The sequence below is a fragment of the Simochromis diagramma genome, unplaced genomic scaffold (assembly GCF_900408965.1).
Source record: "Simochromis diagramma unplaced genomic scaffold, fSimDia1.1 OVJJ01000348.1, whole genome shotgun sequence".
In the NCBI taxonomy this organism is placed as follows: domain Eukaryota; kingdom Metazoa; phylum Chordata; class Actinopteri; order Cichliformes; family Cichlidae; genus Simochromis; species Simochromis diagramma.
Genome location: NW_024386755.1, coordinates 3,324,376 through 3,349,862, shown reverse-complemented (window position 1 = coordinate 3,349,862; position 25,487 = coordinate 3,324,376). Strand labels below are relative to the sequence as shown.

The 25,487-nt window shown below is 41.5% G+C and overlaps 1 protein-coding gene across 1 annotated transcript; it reads left to right on the top strand.

Annotated features, from left to right (window-relative positions):
- The first annotated feature begins 1,322 nt into the window (after positions 1 to 1,322).
- Positions 1,323 to 25,438, top strand: smtnl (smoothelin, like). The gene is made up of 10 exons (XM_040025803.1): positions 1,323 to 1,443; positions 1,740 to 2,677; positions 19,356 to 19,437; positions 19,960 to 20,220; positions 20,306 to 20,368; positions 20,449 to 20,509; positions 20,595 to 20,717; positions 20,803 to 20,926; positions 23,448 to 23,599; positions 25,120 to 25,438. The coding sequence occupies exons 2-10, from the start codon at positions 2,006 to 2,008 to the stop codon at positions 25,244 to 25,246; spliced, it is 1,665 nt and encodes a 554-aa protein (XP_039881737.1). The 5' UTR covers positions 1,323 to 1,443; positions 1,740 to 2,005; the 3' UTR covers positions 25,247 to 25,438.
- The last annotated feature ends 49 nt before the right edge of the window (positions 25,439 to 25,487 follow it).

Here is a 25,487-nt window from a genome sequence, read left to right as displayed (position 1 = left end):
AATGGGCAAAATCAGAAAGCACAAAGAGAAACAGGAATCTATTCTAGATGGTGATGTTCGCAGTGATTTTGGGTATTTTTGATTTTGGTATTCAATATTTATTTCTAACACTGGCAAAGAACTAATTCATTGATGAGCACGGCAGTTTTCATTAGATCAGAGATTTTGGGTTTCCATTCTTTTATTACATAATGAAGATATTTGAGCTTATATTCTCATAGCTACACCTCAGTCTCACACTCTGTCCTTAACACACACGCGCACACAGTAAGCAGGAGGGTGGAGTAAAGTATTAGCCTGACTCTGTTTGTTGCACATGCACACACACACACACACACACACACACACACACACACACACACACACACACACACACACACACACTTGTTATCTTTTGTGGAATGTTTGCTGTGTTGGGGTCTAATTACAAAGGGGGGGGGGGGGGGGGGCTCAGCCTGTGTCCTCTGGCCATCAGGCACAAACTACAATAGGACAGATTTTCTTTTGAAAAGTGACAACATCTAGGGAAACAGTTAACTGGCTTCACTTAATCTCTAATCGTGATATAAAACCTAGTCTTCTACCTCGTAAAAAAACAGGTTCCAGGGAATTTCATGTCCAGTGGACACAAAGCAGCATAACAGCAAAATGCTATGTGATTGTGATGATTTGGTAATAAATGGATAGCAGATAGTGTAGAGTATCTGTAGCAGAGCTTTTCACTGAAAACAGCTGCTTGCTGTTTTGATAAATGAGCCTGATGAGAGCCTTAGACTGGAAATTTGCAGACCACAGACTCAGTTTTATAAGTTGAAAGATGCTAAGGCTTTAGCACAGAGCTGAAGGGAATTGCAAGATTAGTGGAAAATTATTTGCGGGTTCTTCTCTATAAGTACAGCAGCACACATTTCAAGTATTTCAACCAGCTGTATGAAAAACAGAATCGTCAGTTCAGCTTAGGAGAATGTCAGTGGTGTTTAAGCAATTTGTTGTGAGTGGCCACTATATAATACGTGCAAAAAATACATTCAAGTTACAGGCTTTGATAAACACGAATACTCTATTTTACAGCAGTCATATTTCATTGTTTCTTCTTCCAATATCGTCTAACATGTATACATTTAAACAGGGAAAACTTGCTGTAACATAAAGGGTAGGAGGAGTAAGACAGTTTAGACAGTGTTAGGACATAAAATCTACCCACTGCACCGCCCCGCTTCCCCTCCCCTCACATTTACTACTCTTTGCATGCAAGTTCTCCACTCCACCACTACCCTCCTCCCTTATCCCTCCCTTTCTCCTCCCTCCCCAAGGCCAGAGGAGTGATCAACCTTTAAACAAACCAGAGAGCCAGCAGAGCAGAGCAGAGCTCGCACACCCTCACACACAGACATACAGCTGCCGAGGAAAGTCTGGTGAGCTGTAGCAAAGAGCAAAACCGAGGTAGGTTTTTTGCAGCTGTGGGTGAAGATGACCTCATCGTTGTGTTTCTCAGCAGCTGTAAATTAGATCTGGCTCAAAGAAATGAATGCTTTTATTCTGTTCTTCTCAGTTCTTTGAAACAATGTAGCTTTTTTCAGTCTGAACTTTTGCTTAGAATCAAGTTTGCTGTGTCAGTTTTTGTTAGATATTAAAATTTCCCCTAATTATCCTCCACAGACAGTCATCTCAGTTGAGCTTCAGCAGATCTTTGAAGAGTTTAACAGTGTGTTTGCATTTTATTCACTTTGTATTTTCAGACAGAAGCTGGCGTGAAGTTGATACCTGGAAAGCAGACCTTACTGAGCATCCTATCTCGGGACGTAGCTGAAGGAGTGGTAATAACACAGACCAGTCCTTTGCAACCCCTTTCAAACTTTCACCTCTTAACTCCTGTCCATCAGTCCCCACCCCCTCCGGCAAAACTCTCAGATCACTGACTGAGGCAGACCGTCACCAGGGAGTCATTAACTTGCAGACTATCTGGCCTGTTCCCCAAGGGTCAGCAGTGGTGGCATCTGTGCCAATGGAAGCCCCAGCAGTGGGTGACATGGGAGAAGTGTGCTGCCCAGGATCTTGCTCTCCAGAGGGCGAGACTGTGTGTGCAGCACTAGCCCGTTATGAGAACACTCTAAGGGATGCCATCAGGGAGATCCATGTGGATGTGAGTACTTTTAAACTGGGTATGGAGCGTCGTCTGGAGGAGACGAACAACTTGAGTGGGCCCCTCGGACGAGCTGTGGTTCATCTCCAGCAGGAGAATCGGCAGCTCAGGAGTCAGCTGGATTCTCTGACTCGACAGGTGGAGCTCCTCAGTGGCATCACATGTGACAGGAGCACCTTGCTGAACAACAACCACCACACACATGCCCAAAACCACAAGAACCACCTAGATGACATTGAGGAGAATCACCATGAGATAAAGGAGGTGATCTACGGAAAAGGTGAGGCTCACACGCAGAGTCAGGCTCATCTACATATGCAGACCTCCACCTTGGGGAGCCAAGCCCAGACCTACAGCAGCCTCAGCAATCAGACTATCCCTGCATCCCCCCCTGCCACTTTTTCATCCACCTCCAGTAGTCCTCCAGCTGGCTCCAGAGTTTCCTCCATGGTGACAAGCCCAGTGTCTGGGAGCAGCCCCTCCATCACCCGCTTCTCCAGCCGAGCCACTTTTGCTGTGTCCAGCAAGACAAATGTGAGTACTTCATAGAGCAGAAATCCATTCATGAAGAGTTCTTTAGTGGTTCAGAGGTTTTTGATGTCTAGAGTGAACAAATGTGCCGAATGAACAAATGTGAAAGTTCTTCAGTCAACCTTGCCATGTCGCATTTATTTTTATTTGCACTGATATTGAACTGGTTTTTACTGACAACAGTAACCATCAGCAACCTGTCAGGGAATATACATTTTTCCGTTTCTACCTGTCTTGGCCTAGGCCTATGTGCCTCTGTTACCTTAAAATGTTGTGCTAACTTAGCTAACTGCTAACTGCCATTAGCATATATTAGCAGATACATTTATATAGATGGTTATATATCTGTAGTTCACAATTTCAGTTTATCTGTTATATTATTGGTAATAATTGAAACTGTAGACACATTTAAATATCTCAGTTTTATAATTACATTTGGCTAAAAATAGAGTTTTAATTTAGCTAGCAGTTAAATTGTTGTAATATTACTGCAATATATATTGTTTTTTTTAACTTTTTAATTGTTCCTTAAAAAGTTTCTTGATTGTTCCCTGGCAGTACCCTGACTGAAAATCATTGCTTTAGCCTGCAAGGGAAGAAATGTTACACTCTTTCAAGGAATCTATTCCAAAAAAATGTACACTTGATGCCCTCCAGGGTTCTTGTAGAAGCTCTTCGCATATTTTTATCTACTCTCTAGTTTACAGTTCAGATTTGTCATGTACTTTGTAACATGAATGGAAATTTAATATAGTGCAACTGCAAAGTAGCAGTAGTTGCAATGGCCACAGTGGTAAAGACACAGATTTATGAGTTTAAATGAAGCAATGTTGAATTGTGGGTGTGTAGATGTGTCATACGAGGCACTGGCTATGTCACTGTGGTTGCACAATAGCCCTCTGCCAGGATGCTTAAGGATTTATGAAGTGCAGTAACATGAGTCAAGAAGGCTCCTGGGAGGTGAAGTTAGTGCGGTTGTGTGGTTTTTCAGACGTGTACTAAATATTTGAAGTCAGCATTGTGAAATGTCGGCTCTGGTTAGTCATTATTGCCTTAGTCCTGCATGTACCACGTTTATCCAGTTTTGGTTTGATTTTCATGTCTTAGCTTCACCTGAATGATTACATAGTTCTCCTTTGGTCTTGTGAAAGTCGTTTGAAACTCTAATGACTGCATCCAGAAACTGGTGGGTGAAGCTAACAAAACAAGCTTGTTCTCTTAGTTTCTGTAAAGCTGATATTTTTTCAGATGCCAAGAATGTTTTAGAGCTGGTTTCATGATGTGTCCATGTGGGTTACATCACAATACATCAATGAGTCTGTGAGTCAGAGTTTTAGTGTTTTGTGCTTTCTGAGCTATTCCCAGTTATTTTAAGTTCAACTTGGGATGCAGTTCATGAAAGTATGTCTTCTGTCTTATGACTGTTCTTAACCATTTACATCAGCTGGTTTTGTTTTCCTCCTTGGCTTGTTTAGCCTCTGATGAAACCGAAAGAGAATCTCCTGGCTTTTATCCATCCTGTGGTTTCTGCATCACTCAGCCGGTTGATGATGAGCGTGTGGTTTTCCTGGCCTTGTCCTCATGATAAATTTATGGGTTCCTTAGAGAAATAAGGAAACTTTCTAAATATTTAGGCTAGACAGCAGCTTAAGACGATCAAGATGCTTTTTAATGTCTTCCCGTTCCTAGGCAATTGAGTGGTTTGGAGTACTGATTATACCCTTCAAGTATTTGCAATTTCAGAGCGATAGAATTAAATGGAATTTGAGAATATTAAATGCATTTTTAAGGCATGCACCAGTCTTACCTATGACCCCCAACTTATCCCAGCTGAGAGTGAGTGAGATACACAAGTTGCCCTATCAAAACCTAAACTTGTTCAATGTTTACATTTATGTGATTGTATAGTATATTATTAAAATCTTGGTTCTATTTTTTTCATTTTCTATGCCAAAGATTTTTGCAGAGCAGATGTTCACTTTGCTGAACTCAATGACCACCATTGTGAGTCCATCAACAGTAGATAATATGTGAAGTCATATGTCAAGCTGTTACTAGTACTTTAAAGTGGCATTGGGAAACTTGTATGGCAGGAGGAGGTCCTGAGAAGACACACCATAAAGTTGTGGAAAGTGTGACAATCATGAGGTTAGTATTAAGTCTGCTTTTTATTCAGAGCAGGGCAGCTCCCGAATTTAGCCTTTCCTGTGCACTCAGCGCTGACACAAAGCTGGGAGATACACATACCATCATGGGAAGTAGTAAACACATTGTATGGAAACGGCTGACATAACTAGTCAGCGTTTTGAAAAAGTGGTTATTTACATCCAAGTAATTAGAATTCCAGGTTATGTCAACTGGACTGTCATTCAGATAGTTTGAATGACTCACTCAATGCACTACACTACACTACACCACATTAACACACATGATCATAAAGTATTTATCTCACTCCTATGAACATATGAGAGGCAGTTTGGAACTCCTTAAACATAGACATGGACATGCAGCATCCAAAATGGTAGTCAGTGAAATAAAATATTTATATTATTATTTTATTAATGTCCAACAGAAGTTAGATGTTGGCTTTATCAATGGAGCCATCTACCACCAGCTGGCACCTTACTGCTTTGCTGGCTTCTTACTACTAGTACTTGAAAAGAAAGCTGCTGGTACTACCTCTGCTAACTTTAACCACATTCAGCAAGTTAGCATTGCGCATGTGCCATCTGCTGCATGTTGAAAAGTGCCACACATACTGTAGCATTTAAAATACGATTTGGTTCACAAAGAATGTCATTGACAGCTTCAGAAATACACATGCACATCAATCAGAATGTAACTTTAGCATTTTAGACCAGCTGACTTGTCTGATCTTTTTTCTTCCTTTTAAATAGGCCAGAACATCACTAATTTGAACCTCTCACGTCTTTGGGGTCTGGTTTTCTCCTTGCTATTCTAGCATGTCATCTTGCGAAGATCTAAAATGCTAGATAGAAAAGGTGGATGTAGAGTTTTTTTTAAGTAAGGAAGGACTTGACCACCAAATTAAGAGTAAATAGTTTCTCCAAAAAGCCCCAGATTTCATTATAGGATTTACGTTGTGTTTCAATGGCTTTTAGTGTCAAAAGAGCACTATATTTCTATATATATATTTATATCTCCTTACAAAACAAATAACTAATGAACAATTAGCTGGAGAGCAGGCCTTTTGAAATAATTTAGTCTGTGTTGACAGACACACTGTGCAAATATTTTGTGAGAACCAAAGATAACTTTGGGTCCTCATACCAACTGTGATGCACAGTGGTCTTAAGAAGTCTTGCAAATCCACCACGGAATGTCTCAAAAGAAATGCAGCATTATGGAAGGAGCTCCATTGATATGTTGCTGGGGAAACAGGCAGTACATGCAAGACAAGCATCTTGCATTTTTACCTCGAAGGGTCATCAGAAATTACCCACAAGCAATTTATTCTGCTAAATGGGCACTGCTAGCTTTTGAAGCCATGGGTGCACCTATACATGATTACATCTGTTGATGATATGATATTCATGCAGAGTTACAAGTCTTACAAAAACGTTAAAAGCACTTGCACACTTTATGGTAATAGCTGTTGCTCCTGTATCCGTGATTACCAAACTATGTCGTGGATACAACAGAAGAATGTTATCTTCTGTGAAATCATGTGGTCAGAGCTAAACAACACAAGGGCACCTTTGTTTCTGTGTATCTCTGCTGTGGGAGATCCCCCACTGTCAGCCACACACAGCAGAATAATGCATGTGTTCACAGAGGTTGGCTGTGTGTGCTCTGTGTTGTGGTAATTAGCTTCATGGCTGCTGTTTGAAATCATAATTGCAGCTCGCTCAGGTGCCACATCCTCACCTGGCTGTCAAGGTGAGATGGGGAGGATACGGTGCATAGAGTTCAGTTTCTGTTCAAAAAAATACAAAGACTGCAGGCATACTTAACAGCTCGTGTCCAGGCTGAAGCTATCTGCAGCCAGAGAGATGTGTACAGGCGTGTCGTCTTCCATCCTGCTCTCCAGCTGTTACTCCTCACCATCAATGTACATGCCAAGCAGTCACAAGCGGACACACGCACCTGTGTGCACACATTTCACCTTCGCTCTGGTAGTGAAGTGAAAGCACCTGCAGCATGTATCTGTGAGTGAGTTATGAGCGTTTTTATTCATGATCAGTCTCTGTTTTTTTCACTGCGGTCTCCCTTCTCTTTAAAGAAGAAGCTGAGTGGAAATGTACTTTATGTATTTTTATTTTCACTGAGGTTATTAGTCATGTCCATCTGCCTCATCAAGATGATCATAACTGTGTATATGAGAAGTTCTGTTTCATCTGATTAAGTTCGGTGAAATTCGTTTAAAATGGAAACACATTTGTGTGTGTGTGCGTGTGTGCGTGTGTGCGCGCGTGCGTGTGTGTGTGTGTGTGTGTGTGTGCGTGTTTTGTTTTTTTTGTTTAGAGTTGTGGCTGTTACCAATGATGACCTCAGGTCGTCGTGCTCCAGGACCACTGTTGCAACTGATTGAGATGCTACAGCTTTGCAACTTGGTGATAGGGACATATAAATGTATTGGGAGATGTTTTCTTTCAGCCTTTAGAATGTCAGATGAGATACTGAAAAGCAACATAGTGCACAACACTCATTCTATGTTTGACCACGGGATCTGTTTTGAAACCAAAAATCAATGTTGATCTACTAATTTCATCGGTTAGGTTTGCACAACAAAACTACTTCAACAAAAATTTGTGGTTTTGGATGAAACAGATTATTTTACATTGTTAACTATTTTAAAAAGAGTCAGCATTTTAGAAAGCCTTTCTCACAGAAAGAACAAATTCTCCACTGTCTTTCCCCAGTCACAAAGCAGCATTATTGGTCAGTGGCAATGCACAAACAACAACAGAGTTGTGTTTTTTCATTAGCTAGTGGCCTTTTCTTATTCCCAGGGTGTCTTTTATTGAAGCAACAGTGTCCTGGATTTGGTGCTGAGGTATAAGTATATTTATAAGATTTTAAAAATAAAATCATCCATTTACTGCTCTTAACTATAGACTTAAAGCCAAAACAGTCTTATATCAGACCATAAATAAGCTTACTAATGGTCAGTTTGGGCAGTATTTTGGTCATTTTAGATGGCAGTCTATGGAGACCACTACAGGAACTGAAGCTGATGTTTGCTTTGCCTTTATTTTTCATCCCTGGAGGCTGTCACTTGTTTTTAGTGTGTGGAAAATGGGTGTGCTTGATTTATGACTCACAATGGAAAAGCTGCATACTGGGCAGTTGCCGATGTGTTGTTTTCATGCACCATCTAAAACATCAATAAATCATTACCAGGCGCATTTTGAGGTATTTTTGTTCTTGTCAGCAATCTGGTACAAATTCAACAAAGGATTTTATTGGTGGTGGCAGACCTAGCAGGAAGCAACAGGATTTATGGGAAATGTGGTTTTAATTTTAAAGAACATCTGCACTCTACCACTGCTTCAAGACAGAAGCTATCCACTGGCTCAACCCATGTCTTATTTTACAGCAATTATACCAAGCTCCTAAACTTCATATGACAGTAATAATATACTGGCAAGCTGAAGGGAAATCTTGTATATTTATCAGAGTTTCGAGCAGCTAAGCTGTGGTCTAATCTTTAGATTTGTTACACCCCCTCAGTCCCTCCCCATACACCCGTGATATCCATCTCCCACTAACATTATAAAATCCAGCACTGATGCTATCTACACAGTTGAGCAACAGACCATTGTAGCAGTCAGCCTACACTCTTTTAGTTTAGTCACAGACTGAGAAGAAACTGATGATTGCATGTTCAGGCCATTTAAATGCACTGACCCAAGTCCAAACTGCAGTACACATCCTTAGCCAGGATTACTGCCTGCTGCTGCACTCATTTAGCAGTAAATTAGTAAAAACCGCAATAGTATCGTTCTCGCTTTGTATGCGCACATATAAATTATGCATATATGGTGATTCAATGTACACACACATCATGTTAGCCAACTTCATTTTTCTGGGTTCGTTGTAGTTTGATTTAAAAAGTAGATCTATCGTAGTATTCTTTATTTTCATGCCACTAATATAGCCAAAGTTTGCAATAATAACATTAGCAGATATTAGATGTGAGTCCATCTGCTTTACGCTCTCAGTTTGAGACAGTTTCAGGGATGGAGCTGCAAAGGGCAGTTTTCTAAAGGAAATGGAAAGAGAATCAGAAATGGCTTGTTTTAAATATCAGTTCAATGCATCCATCCATTTTCTGGGTGGCTGGGTCACAGAGGAAGCAGCATGAGCAAACAATCTACCTTCCCCTACCCACCTCCTCCAGCTTATCTGGGGGGTACACCAAGGTGTTCCCAGGCTAGCCAAGAGATATAATCTCTCTGGCGTATCCTGGGTCTACCCCAGGGGCTTTTTATGCAGGGACATACCTTGAACACTCCACCTTAACTGGTTCCTTTCAATGTGGAGGAGCAGCAGTGCAACCCACAATTGCATTCCCACCTCTTACCAGATCAATTTACTTTTATGTATATAGCTCCAAATCACTAAAACCTCATGTGACTTTACATTGTAAGGTAAAACCCCTACAATAACAGAGAGAAAAGCCCAACAATCTGATGATCCCCTATGAAAAAAAAATGGTGACAGTAAGAAGGAAAAACTCCCTTTTAAAAGGAAGAAACCTTTAGCAGTACCAGGCTCAAGGAGGGACAACTATCTCCTGGATTGTGGAGGTTAATGGAAGAAGACAGGACACAAGACACACTGTGAAAGAGATTAATAATAACTAACTTTACACAGAGGATAGGCTAACAGAGTTTTCCAAGACCCAGTCTAAGACCAACAGGAATTATTTGAAACTCTGAATTAGGCAACAGTGATTAACCCTCTTGAGGCAGGCGTTGCCGATTTGCAACAGTTAAAAACTAACTATCTATTCTCTCTGTGTGGCTCTGTGGCCCCTTCCTCACCCTTTAACCTTCCCCCATATTCCCATCCGAGCTGGGCTGCACTTTAAGGCTGGATTCCTGGCACCAACACCCCATCCTCCTCTTTGTGGCTATTAATACAGTCATGAGTGAGACAGAAAACAGAGTTTAACCTTTTAACATCCACCAGGTCACTAGTCCCCTAAACACCACTTCATTTTTACAGGAAGGTATAGGGTTACTTATGTCCACACCTTAATATGGGATTTTCTCTTATGTAGTACAACTAAGTAGAAATCTTAGACCAGAAGCACTATAAGGCCAGAATGACACTTAGTGTCTCTAAGTGGTGGATGTTAAGAGATCATAACTCCTATCTTGGAGTCAGTTATCAATACACAACATATTATAGAAGTATGTCTACCCTCGTGATTGGCTGTTATTAAGCAGGTTTGGAGGTACACACTGCTTATCAGAGTTATTTTGAACAATTATTCTCCTAAACTGAAGCTATTGAGTCTGAACCAATATGGAAATGCAGAACAAAAACTGAGGAACAGCTGAAAAGAAACCAAGTATTGTGTGCACACGTGTGTGTGTGTGTGTGCGCGCGTGTGTGTGTGTGTGTACACATGCTGGGGGTTTAACAGAGGTATGCAGCCACTCCCAGACTACCCCTGGCTCTCTTAATGACTTCCAGACAATAGGCCGTGTTCCTGTCATCATCTCTCTGGAAACAGGTTAATAACTGACCAACCAGCCTGTGGGACCACTCACTCTCACTGCCCTCTGGAAGTCAGCTTCAGGAGTTGATAGATTTTAAGGTTGCCTCTTTGGCTATCTCAACTCAGTCCCATGCTGGGAATACTTTACAGATTTCATTTAGCAGCACTCTGGCTTTGTTGTCTTGGAGCAATGCCCAGAAGGTACTTTAAGGAAAACTGGTTTTAGGGGTTAGGTGACACTTTGACAAGGTCCTGGTGAGAGTGCACAAAAATTTACATGTTTTTTCAGAAGTAGAGTCTTCCGGCACAGACAGCTGAGCCTGATGTTGTAGCTGCTTTGGACATTTGGGAAATTAATAGATACATACTTGGTGCCACACATCCACTGAGTGTTAACTGGGCATAATTCATCACATATTGGCACTGGAATACTAAAGTGAGGTGATTAGTGAAGCGGCCTTTCTTTTTCACCTGGTTCTCTAAACATAACAACACACCTGTCTGGTGTATTCAGCTGTATGCTACAAACGAGAGTGAAGGGAGAGGAGATCCAGACCGTTCATGTTCACCAACATAGTAGAGGTCAGCATGTCAAACTCCCCCGTTTATGCTGACATCCTCTGCCTCATTGCCTGGAAAAGAGGAGGATGGAGGAGGGGAGGTCTTTATTGCTTCCACATGTTGGAGCGAGATGTTACTGTGAGAAATGTCCATTTCCAAAAGCCCACCTGGACCCATTTGTCATCAATACTTGGCCTGAAAGACACAGAACGAACTGTGTTCTTATTCCATTATTCTTAAATCACAAATGAATCCGACGTAACCACCAACACACAAGGAAAAGCTTACAAATGTCCTTTTTTGGGATGCGGCAGATAGTGGATTGTAAATTATACTCTTAGCATAGCCTACATTCACCGAACAACAGGTAACTATTCACTACATTTAGCCACATTTTATTCCTTTGTCTCTGAGAGACACAGGATTATCAGAAAATTCAGAAAAGTCTGAAAAGCACAAGTGAAACCACATGCTGGCAGCAGCAGCTTAGACTGCATCTTGCATTCAGTGGTGCTATGTTAGTGAAGTAAACCTTTCCCTGTACAGTAATTCTCACCTGCAATTAGGTTTTTATATTGTCTCAGTTCAAAGGCTGTGCATATTTTCCACTCCCAACCCTAAGTGGTGTTCCCTGGGATTTTTCTTTAAGAAATTGCAGGCTGTGTGAATGTATTTGAAGAACAGGTGGTGTGAGTGTGTCTATTTCCTTCAGAAAATGATTCCTCAGTAGACCCCAGTAAGGAAATTACAGAGTTGGAGTCCTGTGTAACTGTTTCCTCTGATAGCATTACAGTAGCTTCTGTACATGATAACATGCTTCTTGCTTCATATGTTTCAAATCAAATCAAATCAAATCAAATCACTTTTATTGTCACATCACATGTGCAGGCACATTGGCACAGCACATGCGAGTGAAATTCTTGTGTGCGAGCCCCACAAGCAACAGAGATGTGCAAACACAACAACACAAACGAGCAAAATACAAGAATGGCCGACCCGAAACTAATAAATATATGTACAACATATAATAGTGTATGCATTTCTGGGTGTGTATACTAAATATTTTCCTACGTGTGTGTGTGTGTGTGTGTGTGTGTGTGTGTGTGTGTGTGTGTGTATACACATTTTTACAAATTAAATAGTAAAAATAATAATAATAATAATAATAATAATAATAATAATAAAATATATAAAATATACAGAGTTGAATATGTGCAAAACAAGTGGCATTTATATACAGTGTGGAGTGCATAATGTTGAATGTTTCTGGACAGTTTGCTGTTATCTGTATTCTGCTTTAACCTTTTTCTTGCTGCTATAGAAAAATGGAAGGTCGCATTCACAGTGATGTATGATAATTTGCAAGCTCTGTAAAAATTTACAATATGTAGTTTATAGTCCTGTATCGCTAAAAGCGCACAAGTCTTCACTCTGTAATTATGCGTGTATTCATGGAAATCTTTGCGTTTGGGCATTTGTTTTGCAAATAAGTAGCTACTAAAGTTAGGTAATGGGTAACACATACATACACACACACTTTCCTTCACACTAGCACTTGTTGGAAGGGCGCCAGCTTGCCTCCATTTTTTAATGGTTGTTTCTTTCCTCCAGCACTCAAAGGTCACTCTAAGAGAGTGAAGGACAGAGGACGGCTTACAAGATGGAAAGATGAAAAAACAACAGATATAAGAAAGACATTTAGCTATACACCTGGTCAGCCAACCACATTTTAAAAGCAACATTTTCTGAAGTACCAGGACACTGCATTAGCATAATTTTGCTCCTAGAGAACAAAGAAAGTCAAGTTAGTTTTGACTGTGATGGCTTGGAACTCAGAGAGGGCTAAAGCACAAGATGTCACCAAGCAGAGCAGTTTATCTTTGGCCTCAGAGACCCTGATGACTTCATTAATTGGAGATAAATTATCTGAAATTCAGGAGCGGGACCACGCCTCCAGACACACACCTTGCGGGTCTTATCTATATATGAGTCCCCCCAGTTCTACAAGTTTTTCGTTCTTATCTTTATGCCCCTCCCTCCCCTTTTTCAATTCTTTCACTTCTTATTAGTACTCATTAGTACATGGGGATCTGCCAGGCCGGGGAGCCACCACCAGTCCTCTTCAAGACCTTCCCCAAACCGCAGCTATTCAGAGTGCAGATTATTAAGCAGACTATTCGCTTAAAGAAAATGGACTGGTGCTCATAGCGCTTTTCCACTCAAGCGAACGGTCATTTTTACTATAAGCTTCACTCACCCAGCCAAGCACTATTTTCTACTTGTCTGACAGGCACACATTTTCATCGAGGGCAGCTCAGGGTTCAGTCTCTTTCCCATCCTCACCTCACCCCCCACCCTTTCAGAGTCTTTATTAAGGTGTCATTGATGAAGACGCTTCTGACAGCTAAACAATGTCTTGTGACTAAACACAGGATATGGCGCTCAACCATCACCCTCATACCTCGTCCTGTTTGAACAGACAGGTTTACATGCCGGGTGCGTTGTCCCAAAGCAACAGCTGACATTTGCAAATATTCTGGTATATACTTGCACTAGAGGAGGGATGGTAGCTGTCTTAGGTTTGAGCTAAATTGCAAACATTTACACAGTTGTAATGATTAGATGTGTGAGTTTTTCTGAAGGTTAACAAATAAAATATTTAACTGAATACGCTGATTTGAAATCAGCTATTTGACTGGGGGTTTAACGAAATGATAGTGTTTTGTACAGTTTCCTTCAGTGGAGGTCGGACACTTATCCACGGGGTACCTCAGAGTGCAAAAATCTAATATGTTCTCCTTTTCCTCATATTTCCTCCTCTGTCTCTACTCTCAGACTGGGGGCTTCATTACATTTTCTGCTCTGCTTTAACAGTTTGGTCCAGATATTTTATAGTTCCTCACTCACGATGCAGTGACGCACTAGTGGATTTGTTGTACCTCTAAGAAAGAAAAAGGAGCTTTTATAAATGTGAATATACATGTGCGTTCATGCATATTCACATTTATGCTAATAGTTAGCAGTTACCTCTGAGCTTTAACATCATTAATGTAATTGTGCAAGACTAAAGCAAAACAAGAAAGCAGACAATGTAAGCTGACCTCCTTAAAGTCCATCCACTTTGGCTTTCTCTGTGTTTTTATGATTCCTGCTTACAGCTACTATTACACACGTGTCTGCCAGTACAGGGAGACGTGACTGTTGGATGTTAAAGGTTCATGAATCTGGAACCAGAGGAGGTGATGATGTCTTTAAAATGTGAGGCCTAATTAACAAGGATACAGGATTTCAAGCAGATGCTAATTCTTGGCATGGGTGTAGTTATGCTGAGTGTCATGGCACAAAAATACTGCATTTGTAGGTGGCCTGTCTAGCAATAATTTAATTGGCTGGAAGTGGTGAAGTCTAAATCTAAACATACAGTTTAAAAGTCAGGTGACTTTTAATGAAGATTTGGATTGGGAGCTAAACCATGCTCACAACACAGACTGTAGCAGCATTTGCATTTTTATGTGAAATACAGGTTCAGCTCCTGAAACTACTTCGGGGGTTTCATGAAATCATGGAGCAATCTCGCAAAATCGTAGATTTTTACATAGCTGGGAGTAATGATGTCCTAGTGAGCTATGCTAATGCTAATCCTGCTCAGCAACTTGAAACTCTGTAATGTTTGCTTGACCTCATTGTCAGTGCTACATGCGTATTCACTCGTGTGTGTATAAATATTAGCTGTGTAGCAGCTGCTAACCTGAGTCTTGACCTTCACTGGTCAAAAAATACCCCTAAAGAATAGTACTAATATTTATCTACTGCACACTGACATTCGAAAGACTCATCACGTTACAGACATTTTAGTACTTCCAAATGTTAGGAGACACTGTCTGGCTGACATCCAGCTTTTGATAAAATATCAGCACATCAAGTGCAGAGTAATCCAACAGATATCAGCTGACTGATTTCCTACTCATGAGGCTCTTGTGCCAAAGTGTTTGTTTAACCAAATGCATGCAGAAATGTGATGAGTGCGGCCTGTCCTGTGGTCTCTGGTCAACCTTGTGCCACGTGAAGTGTGCAGAACACAGCGTTCAGCTGCGCGCTCTGCCAGCAAATAAACCTCGAGATGCCAGAGAGTTTACAGGAACCTCAGCAGCTATGCTCTCATATTTCCCCCTCTGACCTAAAGTGGACATCTGATGATCTGAGTACTTAAGCCGGGGAAGCTCCCCTCCCCAAAGCCAGACATTCTGCAATTTGTCTCCCTCCTCCTGCTGGATAGCCAGCTGTTTCCACCTCACTACCCTTATTCCCAGCCCCTCTACACTATTTCCCATCATGGAATACAAAATCACTCCCTGTCTTTTGCTTTCCTCACTTTATCATACATTACCCTTATTGAGTGTGTCATCACAATTTAATAAAATAACACCACCCCTGTCCGTGCACACATTCTCTCTTGTTGCCTTGCTTTCACACACATGACCCAGCAGCATTCCTATACGTTGAGCTCACTCTGTCTATCATGCACACATATACACGCCCCAAGATTTCCTCAACTGAGCACAGTGTGCTGTCTCACAGCCAGAGCAGCACATTGTATATACATGTATGTACAGAGGGGATGCAGAAGTTTCAAGTTTCTGTCTTCTAAGACGTTGCCTTGTGGCAGAAAATTTAGGTTGTTTCTTTATTCTTTAGGTGTTGTTGGGGTTTTGTTTATGGTTCCAACACCTAAACACATTATTCATTGAATATACCTCCACTGTATTGGGTGGGTCGAGATCTCAGCAAACCGATGGCTCCAGACTGCTACAGTGAAGTAATAAGCCGTTTTATTCTATAATTTGGGTCATTTCACACTTGAAAATTCTTTCCAAGGTTTTAAAGTCTTGACAGTGTTTGCACTCTTATTTCCTTGTTTGAATGTTTATATTCACATCTGCTCAATTGCATGGCGACGTGCATATGTGCTACGCTTTTCTGGGTTTTCTAGACCAGCAAAGTGTTGATGACGCTTTCTAAACAGCATTTGTGGCCTCAAGCTTTTGGCTTGTAAAGCACTGATTTAAGATAAGACCCTGGCTCCAGACCAGCTGCCAAACTGCCTGGGTGAAAAAAAGTTTTATCAGCGGGTAGATAGAGCTAGATACTTTGTCTAAGGAGTTTTGAAGTCTGAAACAAAGTTAAGCAAAAGTGAATTTTTAATTCAGTACAGTTTGAATGTATAATGCCAGTTGTCTGTAAAGGTTCTCAGTCATCCAGGTCATCGTAGTCAAAGGAGCTTGCAAAGAAAAGCGTCTGGACTTCTTTAAGTTACTTGAAGACGTTTCACCTCTCATCCGAGAAGCTTCTTTAGTTCTAAGGTCAAATGGTGGAGAGTCCCAGATATAAACCTAGTGGGAGTATCCCCCCACAGAGGGACAAAAGGACCCCTGATGATCCTCTAATCGCCTGAGCCAAGGTGTGAAACTGGGTGTGGGTCCCAATCAGCCAGAGTTTCGGGTGAGTTCATTGTGAAACCTGGCCCCACCTTATCATGCAAATTCCTGAGATCAGATGGCCCAGGATGTGAGTGGGCGTTAAGGCGTCTCTGGGAAGGGATCTCAAAACTGGATTATAGATGGCAGAGAGTTGGTGTCGTAAACCACCGCCTCTGTTCAAAGATGGTCGCTCACAGTGGACATAGATGGCTTCTTTCACTCCTCTTTCTTGCTGTACAGTGCAGCGAGGAATGCCCAGACCTCTACATTGGAGAGACCAAACAGCCACTTCACAAGCGCATGGCACAACACAGAAGAGCCACCTCCACAGGACAAGACTCAGCAGTCCATCTGCATCTTAAGGATAAAGGTCACTCTTTCGAGGATGCCAATGTTCACATTTTGGACAGAGAGGACAGATGGTTTGAAAGAGGAGTGAAAGAAGCCATCTATGTCCACTGTGAGCGACCATCTTTGAACAGAGGCGGTGGTTTACGACACCAACTCTCTGCCATCTATAATCCAGTTTTGAGATCCCTTCCCAGACGCCTTAACGCCCACTCACATCCTGGGCCATCTGACCTCAGGAATTCGCATGATAAGGTGGGGCCAGGTTTCACAATGAACTCACCCGAAACTCTGGCTGATTGGGACCCACACCCAATTTCACACCTTGGCTCAGGCGATTAGAGGATCATCAGGGGGTCCTTTTGTCCCTCTGTGGGGGGATACTCCCACTAGGTTTATATCTGGGACTCTCCACCATTTGACCTTAGAACTGAAGAAGCTTCTCGGATTAGAGGTGAAACGTCTTCAAGTAACTTAAAGAAGTCCAGACGCTTTTCTTTGCAAGCTCCTATGACTATAATGCCAGTTCACAGCAACAGTTGTAACAGAGAGCTTCATAGGTAAACACCCTAAAATATTAGAGAGAGAACCCAAAAGATGAGACAGGGAGTGAGAACTCTCTGGGGGATGCTGGGGGATTCCCAAGATGCAAATGAGTCTTTCTTCTTCAGTCACCTTCTTCACTCACTATGTGTTTATACACCTCTCTGCATTTAATTATTGGTTATTACTAATCTATGGCCCTCTTCCATAGGAATTCTTTGTCCTGTCTTCATCTGGTAACCCCCATCCCTCCCTGAGCCTGGTTTTGCTTGTGGTTTTTGTTAAAAGAGAGTTTTTTTCCTTCCCACAGTCGCCAGTGCTTGCTTGTTGGGGTTCATGTGATTGCTGGGTTTTTCTCTGTTTTTCAGTAGTCTTTACCTTACAATCTAAAGTGCCCTGAGGCAACAGACTTGGTGCTATGTAAATACAAGTGAATTGATTTAAATTGAAAATTAAAACATGGCAGAAAGTGGGAATTGTGGGAAGGAAGAACTTCCTTTGAACAGGAACAGGGAGCGACAGTCATCTTTTGTGAAAGATTAAGCTATCAGGGAAAAGAGGATTAAAAATTTCATGGAGTGAACAGAAACTGAAAAATGCTTCCAAGCACACTGATGTTATCTAAACACACAATTGGTGCATCAGATGCATCACTGAAGATATAATATTTTCAGTCAAATGCTGTGCAGGAATCGGCCCTGTCTACTTAATTCCACCGTGACAGCCAAGTCTGAAGTACAACCAGCTGCTCAACAAGCTGTGGCTGCCCAACATGGTTGCCCGAAGGTGCGTTACGTCTGTGAAGAGCTCTTTCAGGATCACTTAGGGTAAAATTTGCACATCATATATAACATTTTACAAAAATATAAAATAATAGAATTTAACAAGGCCCGAGGGAATTTCTATACGATCGTCATAATAAAAGCTATAATAGTAGATTAAATTTGATATGATGCCATTTCAGACATTAACTATCTGAGGCAGTTGCTGACACAGGCGAACTAGAGACCTGTGACCTTGAGCAAATACTGTCTGTGCTGCACTGTTGACCTGAGCAGTGTTGCTCTGACGATAGTCACACTAAACTCTGCCTATCTATCTGACAAGGCTACATGGAAAGTACAGCAACTTTGGCCACAACCAATGTGGAACAGCAGCTCCATGCATTAAGCGTGTGAGATAGAGGTAAGGATGGTGATTAGTTGTCCCATGTGGCCGACAGGGTGTGGTGAGAGAGAAAGGACAGCCTCTCCTTAGCTACAAGATTGAACTGATTCCAGAGGCAGGAAGAAAAGTGGGGTCACGTAAATGCTGAAATATGAACTCTGGATACTGATGATGTTTGACATTAAAAACTTGATCCCAGTCACTTTAGCACTCAGAACCGGGTGGATTTTGGCTGTTCTCCCATCCCTGAGCACGTCGCTGACATGCAGCACCCGATTTAAAACAAAGACTTTCCGAGTCTTATCAAAGGGGGGGGGGGGGGGACGAGCATGGAACAAAGCATCCCTCTGCCTCTCGCACTTGCAGGCCTTCACTGAGGTCCATGTGCAAAATAAATGGCTTTGAAGTGCACTCAGTTGTGGCATGCCAATTTGTTTTGTTTTGTCTGAAGCTGTGTCAAAAAAAGCCATATGTTGGAGAAAAAGTTGAAAACTTGAAAGGAGTGAAAGAGTCCAACAATGACTCAGTGAGCATCTGGATTTCTTTTCTTTCTTTCTTTTTGTTCAAGCCAGAGGAACATGAATTGTCTACAATCCAAACATAACATATTGGTGTTTGAAAAGCTAAACATGAAACTAAGAGGAGACTAAAAAGGTGACCAAGTGCAGTTTTTAGTCCACTGGGGAAGGCAATTCCAGTAGACAATCGGCTGATCAATCCTACAACGATTAAATGGCAAGAGTCTTAAGTTGCTGGTTTTCATCTTACGTGTATGACATTGTGTTGTGGCAGTGAAGAAAAATGGCCCTCCTGTTTGTCACAAATGAAGGTCAAACATAACTTCACGTCTGTTGTTGGCATGCCGTTGACTATGACTTCATGTGTGTTTCAGAGCATTGAGCGAGAGGAGCCAATTGAAGTCGACCCAGCCCCGACACATTCTGGACAGGAAAATGGACACGCTGTTTCTAAAGGTAATCACACAGCTATGGTCTCACATCCTCGCAGTGCAGCTTGTCCCCGCAGTTAATGATAATACAGTCACAAAGCATTGTTTCAGGGAGTTTCCAGTTATTTTACCCAGCGTGCTTAGCCAAAGGAAACAGATTTATGATGTTTTGTGGCTATAGCGTTAGGAAGTGTATCATTTGTAGACCATAAAAATCAAAGCAGAACCATTTTTGGAACAGAGGGTAAAGTGGGGGAGTTATCAGCTAACACTAGCACCTTAAGTAATCTATATTTACAATGTAAGAAGGTAAGGTTAGGAAAGTCTATAATACAATAAGAAGGAGACACCCAAATATTTACAGTTTAGTTTGTGTCTAATTTCTCATTTTTGAAGTCTCCTGTGTGTCCTTTCCAATTCAGAGGAATTCATGGTAAATGTTGGGGAATGACAGCAAGTTATTATGAAGTGCTGTCTGTCTTTCTTTGCTCCTAGATTGTATCTTTAGCATGCTTTATCAGCTTTTTATATCTTTTCATCCAATCAGAACATTCAGTGCTGGTACATGGAAAGATCTCTCCACCCACTGACTCTCCACATGAGCACGCTCCCATTGTCACCATGCGGATGCCCCACCTGCCCATTACTGCTACAACCAAGACAGCAGAAATCAAAAGCTCACCCATTGTTCCAAGTAGCCCTGCAAGTCCTCTGACCTCTCTGGCCTCCTCCGAGGCCTCACCTGGTGGCCAGCCAGCTTCTAGCACCACCCTGCCCGAGCCAATAGAGGAGTCTCCGATACAACCAGGTAGCTGACAGTTAAATCATGAAGTAATGTTATGACACATGAACGCAGCATAAATTGTAACTAAATTAGAATTTCCTTTGAGCAGCACCTTCTGTAAAACCCTGGACTCCTACACCTATCAGAGCTTTGGGATCTCCTTATCTTCAGGGTGAGTCATTGTTTCAGAAAGTTCTAGACATAAAAGTATTGCAGATATGCATAATTTACTTTTTGCCTTGTCTATTCCAGAGAAGGCAAATTCAGTTCCTGCTAAGTCTGTGACCTACTCAGGTCTACGGGAGTCTGACAGGTAATTGGATGGCAAACATCACACTCTCAGAACAGAGGAAGTATCTTTTTGCTTTGTCTGACACTTGTGCATTGTCATCCTGCAGTGACGGCTCCTTTGGGCAGATGGGAGAAAGGAGGCGGGAGCTGGTGAGATCACAGACTCTGCCCCGTAACATCGGTGCTCAAGCCCGTCGAGCTATCTTTGAAAGACTGGATTCTGAGGCCAGGTGAGAGCATCGTAATGCTACCTTTGGCAGCACATCAACACAGCGGTCTTATTTATCTTTGTTTCCCCTTTCTTTCTGTGCGCAGTCGTCTTAAACCAGTGGAGTCGAAGCCCAAGCTGAAGCGCTCTCAGAGTTTCGGGGTGTCCACTGCCAGCAGCATCAAACAGATCCTTCTTGAGTGGTGTCGCTCCAAGACCATCGGCTACCAGGTAAAACACTCATTATCATTAGTCTCACCAGCCAATAAAGCCTGGAGGGGACCGTGTCACACTTTTGTAAACGTATATGTTTTTTAAATGTATTAAATTATCTGTAGCTATTGAATATTTTGACAAATAGGCTTAAACACTGATTTTCTACTTTTCACCTTCTCCAGAACAGATGATGGTCAGTTACCTTCGTCAACTGTTTCCTGCTCTCCATACAGTCACTGACATCACTTCACTTCACCATAGCACAAAAACAAACTTTCAGAGATGTGCACCACATAGATAATCCAGTGTGCCTGAGTATATTTCAGCCAGAGTTACTTTTTTCTTCTTTGTTTATTTTTTTTGTTGCACTCTAATGTAGTGGAAAATTGACAACATGTTCGTGTGCTGATTAGATGTTTGCAGCTGTGCTTTACAGTTGGAAGCACAAGAACACAAGGCTGCTAATGGAAGACGCAAATACATTCATACTGTCCTCTCCATAATGTTTTACAGCTGTTGGTCTATCCAGTTTGACTTTGTGGTAGTTTGTAAGGTTGCTTCTCGAGCCCCACAAAATCCTACTAGCAAGTGAGCATACTACGTTACACAGCGGTATAAGGATAAGTAGATAATGGAATACTAAATGTCATCGGAATTTTTGCATCTAGGTTCTTTTGTTTTGTGTTTTTTGATCATCCTGACATTTTCAGATTTTTTTTATAAATGACTTGACATAAGGAAGTCATTGGAGAACAAGGCAAATTCATAGGGTAGAAAACAGGCCTTGGTGAAATTAGCTTTCGCTACAAGAGTTAATAAATACAAGAAGGTAGATATTAACCTTACTTTTATGTGCTTCCAAATAAAATAGTCCTAATTAGCTCAACGTTATGACAAATAGACTAATTAATTTTTTTCTGAGAGTGACACGGTGTCCAGTACAAAGCAGTGGGCAAAGCAGCAATTAGCCCAAATTAGCATATTAAGAAAAAAAAGCTTCATGACCCTAAAAAATTACACACCAGACGCATATAATATTTTGTGTGTTTATTTTATTCAGATCCAAATAAACAGATATAAACAATCAGACCTCTACATTTGGCAATAAGTTCGCTTGTAGCTCAAAACATGTGCTACTGCTGAATACACAATGAGATGGAAATAGTAAAATAATCACACCCGCTGCTCCGGTCAGTCAGCTCTCTAAAATGATTACTCTTTCTCCTCAGATATGATCCCAACTCTGCCAACATGAGGTCAAACTGTCCCACTGGCATCCTGAAATATGTGTGAAATTAGTCATGATACAACTTCAACTCCTGGATCAAACCGTGAAATCTTCCCTGCTGCTGCCTTCTTGCGAGAACTGGATAGATCCAGAAACTGTGTAAGGGCTTTTAGGAGCTTGAAAATACAAGTAAAGTCGTTTGGAGGTGGTTTTAACCCCGGTGATGGTAATGAGCCACACCTTTCCTGACGTAATGACTCACATGATCAATAGCGGGTCAGTAACCAAGTCCAAAGAGAACAACCTCTACTCAGGTTTAAATACCTGGGACTCTTCACCCTTTTTTTAGACTGAAGAAGCCTCTTGGATGAGAGACACATCATAAACTTAAAGAAGTCCAGTCCCATTCTTTTTTTCAAACTCCCAAGACTACAATGACGTGTATGACTAACTTAAAAACTTTACAAACTAGTGGCTAATGTCACGCTAGCTATAGCCATCTTTCATACACGTTGACACTGCACTAGAGCTCCTGGAGCTGCTGCTTTTTGTTTGGACACACGTGACAGCAGTTCTACTGACTGACTTATAGGACTCTTGGAAGTGACACAAATAATTGTACTTCCCCAAATAAACTGGACAGGGTACATAATGTGTGTCAGAGATAGAAAACTATAAATTAGAATACTCGACCTAGATACATGCAGCTGTTTCATGCTGATTTACCCTGTTGGTACACAGAGGGACTGCTAATGTGCTTACTGTGTTCCTTTCAACTACAGTAGCAGTGAGCATCCTTGTGGTAAATAGGTGCGTCTAATTGCACATGTGTGTTTTGCGGAGGTGTGGAGGCGTGGTTTATGCTGAGGTCCCAAAGTGCAAAGTGACACTTTGCTGCACTCTGAAAGCCTTTTTTCTTGACTGCAGCCTGAGCCAGCTGCTCCATGTGGTTTTGGTTACAGTCAAGCAAGCAAGACTCTCATTAACTTGTAGCAAACTTTTACATACACACACAAGAAGAAGAGGGAGACGTTCATTCGATTAAGTGACGTGTTGCATTTCATTCAAGCCAAACTCCAGACCAATAAAGGGGTATCCTTGAAACAGCGTGATTTCAAGAGCACGTCAGAGACTGAGAGAAGCAGAGCAGGGGGAAGTCTGTTTTAGCCATCATAATTATGGGCTAGACGCCGGATGGGGAGACAGCTTTATGAAGCTGCAACAAGTCACGTGTCTATCTTTTACCTCTCACTGCTCTCCTAAATGCAGTATTCTCACACACTCATCATCACTTCTTCCTGTCCTCAGAACATCGACATCCAGAACTTCTCATCCAGTTGGAGTGATGGGATGGCTTTCTGTGCCCTGGTTCACTCCTTCTTTCCCACCGAGTTTGACTACACCTCTTTGTCACCGGCCAATCGCAGGCACAACTTTGAGCTGGCCTTTGGAACTGCAGAGTGAGTGATAACAATATGAAAATAGGCTGTGGATAATTTATCTTTGAAGATATGACACAGTGCTGCTTCACAAGCTTAAAAAATACACTTTCTGTCAATTAGTAGGTTTTATATATTATATGTAGAAGACATTATGTTTCTCATTCTTACCAGGTCTTAAATTATATTCTTAATGGCATTCACGTATATTTTATTTTTAACAAGACACTACAAGAATGTTTTTTTTATTTCATTTTAATGTTTATTATCTTCTCTCAAACATTATGTTTATTTTCATTCTGTTTTTTATTTTTTTTTATTTTTCATTTCAATATTTCATTTAGTTTTGTAAAACCAAAATATTTCCTTTCATTTTGCTTTGATGGAAGGTTAATTCACTAAAAACAGATACATTTTCACACGGCTCTTAGCAGTACTATAAAAAAAATTCCCTTCCACAGGAGGAGGAGGATAGATAGTAACCAATAACCAAATGCACTTGACTAACTGATCAGAGAGTGTGAGCGCATCTGTAAAAGCAGGTGTGTGTGTGTGTGTGAACACAATGCCACAACCTTCGCAGGATTAGATGTCCAACCAAATTCTCTCAAAGGTCCAGCACTCAGAGAAACTGCAAGAAACCCAAGAGCTCCATCTCAGCATGTTAAATGTACAGTAAGCTAATTGTGTTTGACATAAATTAGCCCAGATGTCACAGTTTTCCTTTAACTTCCTCCCACTCTTGTTGTGTTACAAACACAAACAGTTATTAGTTAGCTGGAGCTCAGTTGTGGTGTCTGGATTCTGCTAATATGGCTTTAAAAGATTTATGAGCCTTAACTCCATCAGCCATGCATGTCTGCTTTATTGTGGTTGGATGTTTCTGAATGGCTTTTCTCTCTTGGTTTGTTTTATAGCTCTCCACAAAGACCCAAATGCACGCGTTTTAAACGATCATTACTCCTGCAGATCCAGTCCTTTTTATTTCTCCATGCTTTTTTCCCCTCCCTTTTTCACATTTGATGAAAGGTGTGCATTCCTTTTCCCTGACCAAATGGCTTCATAAAGCCCAGCTTATTATCCCACTGCACTACACAGACCTACAGCGTGGACGTGCACTACTTGATTAAAGACAAGTTTATTTTGTGCCTGCAGCAGAATTAAGCTGTTTTGACTGAAAAGCATTATTCAGTGGGTTCAGTGACCAGCTTTAGACTTGACCTCTTAAAGAGATCTGAGACTTACAGGACAGTGACTACACATATCAGGATGATTACATCCACCATGTCATTCTGTAACAAACTGTAACAAAACATGTTTGTTAAAAATCCATTTTCAGCAGCTTTACAGGTTCAGAACGCGACTGGCTGCTGTGTATTTTTTGCATGATACAGTTCAGTCCTGTAAATTAATAATTAGGTAACTTCAATCTTCAATCTTCTTCTTTAGAAACTTAGAAAGTCCACTCTTTGAAATACCCCTGATGCCACTTCTCTAGCCTTCCCTTTTCTTAACTTGTCTTCCTTTATCTCGACCTCCAGAACGAAGGCAGGCTGTGACCGGCTGATTGAGGTGGACGATATGATGATCATGGGCCGTAAGCCAGACCCCATGTGCGTCTTCACCTACGTGCAGTCCCTCTACAACCACCTGCGGAAGTTCGAGTGACGCTCAAAGACCTCTTTGAAAACATCAACATGCTATCAGCTAATTTCTGGTTTGCTGTCAGGCAGAGGCCTCTGCATGTAGGGCTGGTGGACAGAGCTGGCACGTTGGAAGGACTAGGTCGCCCCCTAGTGGTGGATAAATAAACAATCCTCTACTGTGCTGCAGGAGAAGCAGCCCAGAGGGGAAGTGCTCAACAAAGTTACATAACATGTATGTAACTTTGTAATTTTAACATGTTGTC